Below are 9,396 nucleotides of genomic sequence, written 5' to 3'. Positions count from 1 at the left end.
AACGAGTATTAGTATAGGTCTAAGTCTTATATGTATGTACACACACACACACACATAAATTGCATCCATAACATGATATCATGGCCGAAGGTCTTGAGTTCAAGTCCTGGAATTTGCAATTTATCTAAAAATGGTTGTTGCCCCCTCTGTGTCCACGTATCCTCTTGAGCCATACCTCTGAGTCTGTTCACGTGTTGACTTCCCGGGTCACACATGAGAGGGGGTGTTGAAGTGTATATGTGGATTGCCCAGCCCAACTCTGGTGCGAGACCACACATCCACTGTCCTATCATTCCTGACCAGTCCAGGAGCCAGCAGGTGAGCTTTGACAATGAGCAGTAGTAGCTGAATAGAGGAAGGGAAGAGGCACACTGGCGGGTGCTCATGGGTGAGAGGGCTCTGTTTGGGACAAACTTACAGTATTATTAGGGTTTGCTAGGGTTGTTGTTTGTGGATTTCATCTGGGGTTGTCAACAAAATGGCAGGACAATTTTTAATGCCCAAATTTAGGAGGTACTCCCTCCGTCCCAAAACAAGTGTCGCTGATTTAGTACAACTTGAGTACAAAGTTGTACTAAATCAGCGACACTTATTTTGGGATGGTGGGAGTACATAGTAAGGGGATGAATCATTGGTTAGATTTTAAACCATGTGAAGTTGCATGTCTTATGGTAATAGACGAACTAATATATCAGGAGTTGCTGGTAATTTTATTGAGGTAGATCCTACCTAGAATCCACATTTTTACTAAGCTCCTTTTGTGGTGTCATGCAGGTTGCACTCCCTTACACTGGGCTGTTATAAGAGGAAGTTTAGAAGTTTGCACCCTTCTTGTACATGCAGGCACCAAGCAGGAACTAACATTGAGGGATAGAGGTGGGTTTACTCCTTTGCAACTTGCAGCAGACAAAGGTCAACGGCATCTTTCCAATATACTTGTAAGTTTTCTCCTGGAATTGTTACTTTACTTATAAGAGATAACATTGTTTGACCCCAAAAATTAACTAAATGCTAATGTTCAGTCTGCTGATAGACTACTGCAGCTAGATAGGCGTGGGCTGTGGTAAATATTTGCAGCCAAACATAGATATAAACTTGTATTTGGATTGGTGCACTCACATTTGTTCATATTTCCTGTTTTCCCTACTTCTTTCCCCCCTTCCTCTTGGAGATGTTTTCCAACAAAATGACTTAGATTCGTTACTGTGTGCACTATGTACTAATCTTCTGAGCTCCACTAATGGAAGTTTTATTTCTCCGCTTTTAGTCTAATGCTACAAAAGTAAGCTTTGGAGACAAGTACTGCTCAGGGAGGCTGGGCAAGGTTGGATACGCACCTATCCTGTTTTCTTATCTTGTTATCCTCATGATCCTTTTCCTGAAATCAATTGTTTTTGGTGAGTATAGTTTGTGAGGTTTTTGTTATTGATGTTCAAGCTTAAGACTTGTAAAGCGTCGTTCATGATCTAACCTGATTATGAAACCTTTCCAGCATCTGATTTTTCTAGAATCACTGCTGCTGTTGGTCTTTGGTCATGGGCTGCTATTTCTCTTGCCTTGGCGTCGCAAGTGGTGTTCTACAGAGTTAGCAGGTAGCCTACTTCATATTTAGTTTACTTAACTGGATCATTTGCATGCACTGTTTGGAATCTTTTTACAAGTGCTTTATTTTTCCTTTCTTTTTCTTTTTTTGTGCTATGCAATACACTAATGATGCTTGGCGATTGCTGTATTTATGTAAAATCTTTAGAAAGATGATGAGGAAAACAATGAACACTTCTTTCAAACGTTAATAGTCCAGAATTACCCCCTTTTTAATTTTCAGTAGCTGATTTGTAGATGTTAAGTTTGTTTTCTTCTAAAGTACTCTGTCTGCTTACTGCTTAATGTCAGTTTTGCTGTTTTGGGCTTTGACAGAAACACTCCAGGCTACATCAAAACCAATACCGAGGGGCTTGATCCGAAGGTAGAATGTTCTGCTAGAGTACTAGTGGTGTTCAAACTTTAATTTTTGTACGCAAGCACTTTAAGAAAATGGCCCACCTCAATATTTAAAGAATCTTGTCATAGTGATTCTGTATAAAGTAAGAGTTCAGCCTTTTGAGTTCAAACTTATTATTGCAGTTGGTACATAGTACTATAGTACTATTTGGGAAGAGAGAATCCAGTTTTTAGTAGTGGTCAACACTCTAGCCAAATTGATTTCATCCTCTCAAGAAGGGAAGACAAGCGTGCTTGCCTTGATTGTAAGGTGATACCTGGAGAGAGTGTTGTCCCACAACACAAACTTGTGGTGGCTGACTTCCGTTTTCAGATTCGTGTCCAGTGGGATGAACGCGTGAAAGTCGCTAGAACGAAGTGGTGGTAGCTTAAGGGGGAGGCAACTCAGGCTTTCAACAAGAGGGTTATTAAGGAGGGCTCTTGGGAGGAAGGAGGTGATGCAAACAATGTGGATGAAGATGGCGACTTGCGTTTGGGATGTGTCTTCAGAGGAGTATGGGGTGACCAGGGGAAGTAGAAGCAAAGCTGAAGATATCTGGTGGTGACACGATGATGTTGAGAAGGCTATTGAGGAGAAGAAAGGCTGTTTCATACGCCTACACCTGGATAGGAGTACAGACAAAATAGAGAGTAGAAGGTGGCAGAGAAGACCGCAAAGCGAGCTGTGAGTGAAACGAGGGTCGGGCGTATGAGGACCTCTACCAGCGTTTAAACACGAAAGAAGGCGAAAGGGACATCTATAAGATGGCCAAGATCCGAGAGAGGAAGATGAGGATGTCAACCAAGTCAAATGCATCAAGGATGGAGCATATCGACTTGTGGTGAAGGACGAGGAGATTAAGCATAGATGGCGAGAATACTTCGGCAAGTTGTTCGGTGGAGAGAATGAGAGCTCTACCATTGAGCTGGACAACTCCATTGATGATACTAAGAGATGTTTTATTCGACAGATCCAAGAGTACGAGGTCAGGGAGGCTTTAAAAAGAATGAAGGGAGGCAAGGCGATGGGCCCTGATTGTATCCCCATTGAGGTGTGGAGAGGATTTGGAGACATTGCGATAGTATGGCTAACTAAGCTTTTCAACCTCATTTTTTGGTCAAGCAAGATGCCCTAAGAATGGAGGCGGAGAATATTAGTACCAATCTTCAAGAACGAGGGGATGTTCACAGTTGTGCTAATTACCATGGAATTAAGCTATTGAGTGATGCAATGAAGCTATGGGAGAGTCATTGAGCACCACTTAAGAAGAATGGCAAGCGTGACCTAAAACCAGTTGGGTTCATACCTAAGAGGTTGACTATGTAAGCCATTTTCTTGGTACGACAACTTACGGAGAGATACATGGAGCAAAATGTGGACCTGCATATGGTGTTCATTGACTTGGAGAAGACCTATGATAAGATACCGCGAAATGTCATTTGGTGAGCCTTGGAGAAACACGAAGTCCCAACAAAGTATATTACTGAAGCAAGCTGGCTCGAATAGATGTGAATCACAGAGGAGGGCGTCGGCTCGATGTAATCCCAATGGAACGATGCAGCGGCAGGAGGCCGTCGGAACACGAGGTCGACCTGTACATGGGGTCGACGCGCGGAGATCGGTGGCCGTCGCGGATCGCGAACGCGGGCATGCGTAGTCACGGGAGGCAGCGCTGCGTGGACCTGTAGCGGCTGTCTGGGAGAACATGTGATCTCCCTGTTAATAGTAGCGCTGGATCGACGGGGCGAGGCAGGATGGAAGCCAAAGCTGCTGGGGCATTGACCTGTAGGGCTGGATCCAGAGGGGCAACGGTGTGAATCCCACTAGCAGATGCAGCTAGCTTGTACGGGCGGCGGCTGATCCCATGAGCGAACGTAGCTAGCTTGCACAATAAGTGGCAGCTGTGGCTGGCTTCTAACTCAGCCGATGGCTTGGAGGTGGGCTTCAACCTGAGGAGACCCCCGCGTAAATCGTTCTGAGAGGCGGCTGCTGGACAGGCTGTCGTTTGCAGTGGAGCAGCGGCAGCGGGGGTTGATAAGGACAGGGAGCAGTAGCACGGCGGCACAATTGGGGAAGAGGAGCAGTAACACGGTGGTGCGAAGAAGAGGAGCAGCGATGGGCCACGCAAGATTGGATCTCAGCACGAGTTGCGCTTGCGAAAAAAAACTAGGGCTTTAATACCATGTTATGATATATGCAACTTGTATTTCCTGAGGGCCAACGGTCAATATGTATATATACATGTAGAGGTGGTAAATATGCAGGAAACCCCTATACAACGGGGAAACTACACAGGCTATGCATGGACATAATATAACTCTTAACATACAAGACGGCGATTCAACCTGCAATGTTGTATGCTGCTGCTAACTAAAAGGCGGCATGTCCAACAGTTAGTGTAGCAGAGATGCGCATGTGGCCACACAAGAAAGTATCGGTTCGGATAGATGATATACGCGATAGAGTTGAGGTAGCACCAATTGAAGAGAAGCTTGTCCAACATCAACTGAGATGGTTTGGGCATATACAATAGGCCTCCCGAAGTGTCAGTGCATAGTGGATGGTTACACGTGCTGATAATGTCAGGAGAGGTCGGGGTAGATCAAACTTGACATGGGAGGAGTTTTGTTAGGAAAGGGTCTGATCCAACTTGGGTATCAAGTAGCTGTTGTCCATATACTGGACAGCCGTGTCGTGTACACCTTAGTGCTGAGGAAAACCAGAAAACGGAGGTTCACCTCCACCAACCCTCTTGCCCACCTCTCTCCACGCTACGGCACAACAGCCTCCTCATGACTACGCTCTCCGGAGCTTGGGTCGTGACACTAGGGGTCTGTTTGGGTCGCTACCCTGAGCTGCCCAGCCAATTCTTTGGCGTTGACCGCTGTATTGGTATCCATTTGGCTGGGCTCCAAAATTTTGGCTTGCCAAGGCCCATTGGCTCTTTCCAGTTCATTTGATAGCCGATTCCTGGGCGAGATGCTGGCGGTCGAATCGGTCGCCAATAGCTGCTGTGGGCAGCAACCAAACAGCCCCTAGATGCCATCTGAGAAGTAGATACTGAATATTTTGTACTCAGCAATTACGCCATATTCTTAGGGACTTTTCTTCAATATCTTCAACATCATTACTGAGCTGTGTTATACTTGCAGGAACTACTCATGGGGATTGATCTTAGTTCCTCTACTTTTACAGGCAGTTGGTCTCAGCTATGCCCTACTTGCAAGGTATTATAATGTTGTAGTTTACTTCCATTTTCGCTTTACTTTTCTTTTTTACTATTTTCTCTTGGATATTCATTTTGACACGACATTTTATTTTTAAAATATATCATGTGAACATAGCTACATAAGGTTCTCCATTGTTTTTCTTATGTCATTGATGCTACTACATCTTGTTGTTACCAGACTAATTTTTTAGTAATTGTACTTACCAGATAGTTCGTCCTGTGCGCTCCAAACATTGTCCAATTTGTAAGCAGTGTGTTGAACAGTTTGACCATCACTGCCCCTGGATATCAAATTGTGTTGGGAAGGTAAGATGTGGATATGTCGAGTTTGAATCTAGTTAAAGTTTTCAACTTTACTTATCTTCTATTAGAATAGAAAACTTCACATCGGGCTGTACCAGTGGTAGTTGCAAATTATTCAAGTTAACCATAATGTACTTTACTCTTAGCTAGCGCTTTTCCATTATCCAATTGTTGCATGAAATGCTTCATTTTAAGTTATGGAGCCAAATGTACCGTACTCTTTAGCAAAAGGGGCATTAATCCCTGACGTGCTGTTCCAGCCGTAGCAGGAAATATTCTCGGAATGTCCCATTGACTAAATAGGGGGCACTAATTTTGTGTGTTGGTGCATCGTGCTGCTTGTTGTTATTCGTAGACTCTGGAAATTATTGAGAGAACATTTTATTATGTTATATATACTTTGCTATAGCTGGGGACTATGGAGTTCGTTTTCAAATCTGACTGCAGTTGATATTCAAAGTGCTTCCTTTTGAACTTAAGAATAAAGAATACGCATGCCTTATGTTCAACTTATTCTGCATCAGATCTTATGGATCTCCGTATAACTAACATATCTTTTGTTTATAGAGAAATAAGTGGGACTTTTTGGTCTTTCTTTGTATGGGGATAGCTACAACCCTTCTCGGTGCTGCCGTTGGATTCCACAGTAAGGAGGCATAGTGAATATACGTTCATTTCTTTTAATAGTGTAGTAACAGTTCATGGACATCTGACGGCAGGACTTTGGACGGAGCCCATTATACTCTCATCTTCTGAGTCGTGGACTCACTTCATGGTGACAAAACATCCTGGTGCTGTACTGTTCATGTTCATGGATATTTTCTTATTAACTGGAGCTCTTATTTTGACGGTGGCACAAGCAGTAATGGTAAGCTGTCTTGTTGACTAATTGCTTAGGACTTTGCTGCGATATTGGTTTATCACGCTGGCCACACATTAGGTTTGCATGCATTGTTGTATTATTATGGCCTGACATTTTCTACAATGGGAATAACAGAGAAGCACAAGTGCTTGTATTTTATGCCTGCAACACCTATATAGTTCATGACACAAGAGAATCTCTGCTTATCACTCAACAGTCCCATATTGATACTCCCATTTGTCCCCGATATGCTAGAAAGACCAAGACGGAACACCGTCAGGCTTTTCATAACATGTGCTTACCCATTACATGCCATGTTTGATGCAGATAGCGAGGAATCTCACAACTAATGAGGCTGCAAACCAGTCGCGCTACACTTATCTTCGTGGGCCTGATGGACGCTTCAGGAATCCTTATAACCAAGGCTGGCAGAAGAACTGCGCTTATTTTCTTGTTAATGGCTACAACAACGACGAGGAGGCTGCATGGCCAACCCTTCAACAGACAGTAGAGTGAAGCTATGGTTCCTTGCTAGACCAGGCTGGATGTGCTGTGGTGGTGCAAGTGTAGAAATGGGATGATTTTTGTGCATAGAGTTGATGACGATGGTTGTGTCAGTTGTAAAATCTAACGGTCTGGAATTTGAGTAGTCATTCACAACAAAAGTAAGTACCAACATACATATTTTCCTGGCACAGCTCCAAGCTAGACTCTATCCATCCCTATTTAGATCTTGAGAATATTCTCATCTTCCAGTGAGAAACTGAATTACTGTGATTTTTTTTACTGCTATTGATGTGAAATTTCTCTTCATCACGTGCGGAAATTGTGATCATAAATGGCTTGAGAATGCCCTTTCTGATCGCTTGTAGACTGTTACTGTGTGTGGGCAAATTGTTCGGCGATTCCTCCCAAATCCGGGTCAATGAAATGGGAAGGCCTATTATCTCCTACAACACATCTCAACGAGGTGATCACCTTGGGCGAACCAATATGTGGTTGGATGGTTAGGTGGACAGTGGTATCTCTAACCCGTCAGGGTTTAAGTCTTTATACTTGCATTTATTTGGATTTATTTTAGGATTTCCGGCGATACACTTTTAGTGGGAGGAGACGTTCCCGTCATGAGTTCTCTCTTCTCCACCTCATTATTTATCCTACGTGGCACTCCTAAAATAGCACCATTGTACATGCCCTAAGTAGCTAACCCACAATGAAGTCGAACACGTCATGCATCTCGGTCAATAGTTTCGATCCACTGTACGCGGCAACCTCTCCATCAATGAATATTGCTGTTGCCCGCAAGGTATTGCCTCCGGCCTCCGTGATGTTCGGGAGCCGGTGAGCGGCCACACACTAACCTTGCAGATGCTTGACGGCGTCGACAAAAGGTTCGAGCTCCAAATTGCGATCATCCAGTCTACCGTTCCTTTGCCGACCTTCGCCCAAGCGCACTCCCGCTCGTGCTCGCCGAGATCGCCCTCGACAAACGGGCTCACCGTCCACGATGAGCACGGCGGCCGCGGCGGTGACCGTGGCTCCAACAGAGGAGGCGACCGTGGTGGATCGTCGAACGGCGGCAACCATTTCTTTGCCGACCTTCGCCCAAGAACGCTCCCACTCGTGCTCGCCGAGATCGCCCTCGACAAACGGGCTTGCACCGAGGGTGCACAGGTGCTCGCCGTCCACGACGAGCACGGCGACCACAGCAGTGGTGGCGACAGCGGCGGTGACCGTGGCTCCAACGGAGGAGGCGGTCGTGGTGATCGGCGAACGGCGGCAACCGCGCTATTATTCATAATACATTGACTAAAAAGAGAGAAATCACCCAAAACAAGATCTTGCTCGTATTTTGTTCCCAGGATGTTGTGCCGTGTAATTGGAATTCCAACTTATGCACGTACCGGAGCACTAGTACTCTAGTATAACTTTAGCACAGTAGGAGTGAAAGAATAGATGTACTAGTAGAGTAGCAGGAGTAGTATAGTGGTAGTACAAATGAGTACGGAGTGCTCCTACTCTAGCATCACGAGTCCCTTCTGACACAAATTTGCTTGGCGTCCATACTACAACTAGCTCTTCTCCCCCTTGTTTCTCTCTTCTAAATCAAGCGACGCGTGGCGGGCGGGGTGGGGGTTTGTCGATAGCCGGTTTGCTCAATTCTGGTCCTACATGACAGTGAAAATGCGAGACAACACGTGTTCCCTAGCTTGAGCGGGTGCCGGATCGACCATGGAGTACTCCCAACCGTGTGGGGGTGCGACACGAACATGACAGACTTTTCCCTTTTAACTTTTATAAATTATAACATTTGGCTCTGCTCCTTGGCGCCATCGACAAATAGAAATAACAATTGAAAACGCTAGGGTGGGGCTTTTCCTGCGTGCGATAAGAGGGGGAGTTTGCAGTTCGGCGCATCGTCGGTTTGCTCACATGGAGTCCCACATGTTAGTGATATGCCTAGCCAATGTGCGTTGAGCGGCGGGCAGGAACCGTCGTGTAGGATGCGATGCGAACGAGACAGGCGTGTTGTATGTGTTCTAATTTCTTGTTTTGAACTTGTGAAGTGTAACACTTAGTTTTGAATTTTTAAGTTTGGTCTTGACGCCCATATATATAGTTTGGTAGGTTCGGTCATGCATACTTACATATATCACAAAGTTGATGCATAAGGTAAGATCTACCTCCGTCCTTGTTTGTTGGTCCCTTTGTGTCAAATTTTGATCATAGCTTTACTAATAAAATATTAATGCATGTCATCAAATATTATATCCTTGGATTCGTATTTGAACATAGTTTCTAATGACATTATTTTTTGTGACATGCATTAACATATTGTTAGTTAAATCTAAAGTGAAAATTTGGTGCAAAACACGAAGGAGGCTAATAAACCAGAATGGAGGTAGTAACTAACCGTGATACATATAATTGACGTCAAATGCGAGTAAGGGATCACACATGTCTATCGAATGGAATGAGAATGCGATACAGTAAGAATTAAGGCCACGGCGATGCCATGCA

General features: G+C 44.6%; 1 protein-coding gene across 1 annotated transcript in view; it reads left to right on the top strand.

Annotated features, from left to right (window-relative positions):
• The window catches only part of LOC123097296 (probable protein S-acyltransferase 23), a 13,548-nt gene extending 6,360 nt beyond the window's left edge, over positions 1–7,188 (top strand). Inside the window, exons 5-13 of the mRNA XM_044518998.1 lie at positions 775–938; positions 1,268–1,397; positions 1,493–1,592; positions 1,918–1,966; positions 5,134–5,208; positions 5,418–5,516; positions 6,081–6,159; positions 6,233–6,381; positions 6,703–7,188. Coding sequence (XP_044374933.1) covers positions 775–938; positions 1,268–1,397; positions 1,493–1,592; positions 1,918–1,966; positions 5,134–5,208; positions 5,418–5,516; positions 6,081–6,159; positions 6,233–6,381; positions 6,703–6,891 — 1,034 coding nt within the window. The 3' untranslated portion in view covers positions 6,892–7,188. The remainder of the gene's footprint in view (positions 1–774; positions 939–1,267; positions 1,398–1,492; positions 1,593–1,917; positions 1,967–5,133; positions 5,209–5,417; positions 5,517–6,080; positions 6,160–6,232; positions 6,382–6,702) is intronic.
• The last annotated feature ends 2,208 nt before the right edge of the window (positions 7,189–9,396 follow it).

Source organism: Triticum aestivum, chromosome 4D (assembly GCF_018294505.1).
Source record: "Triticum aestivum cultivar Chinese Spring chromosome 4D, IWGSC CS RefSeq v2.1, whole genome shotgun sequence".
Classification (NCBI taxonomy): domain Eukaryota; kingdom Viridiplantae; phylum Streptophyta; class Magnoliopsida; order Poales; family Poaceae; genus Triticum; species Triticum aestivum.
This window is presented reverse-complemented; position numbering and strand designations above follow the sequence as displayed.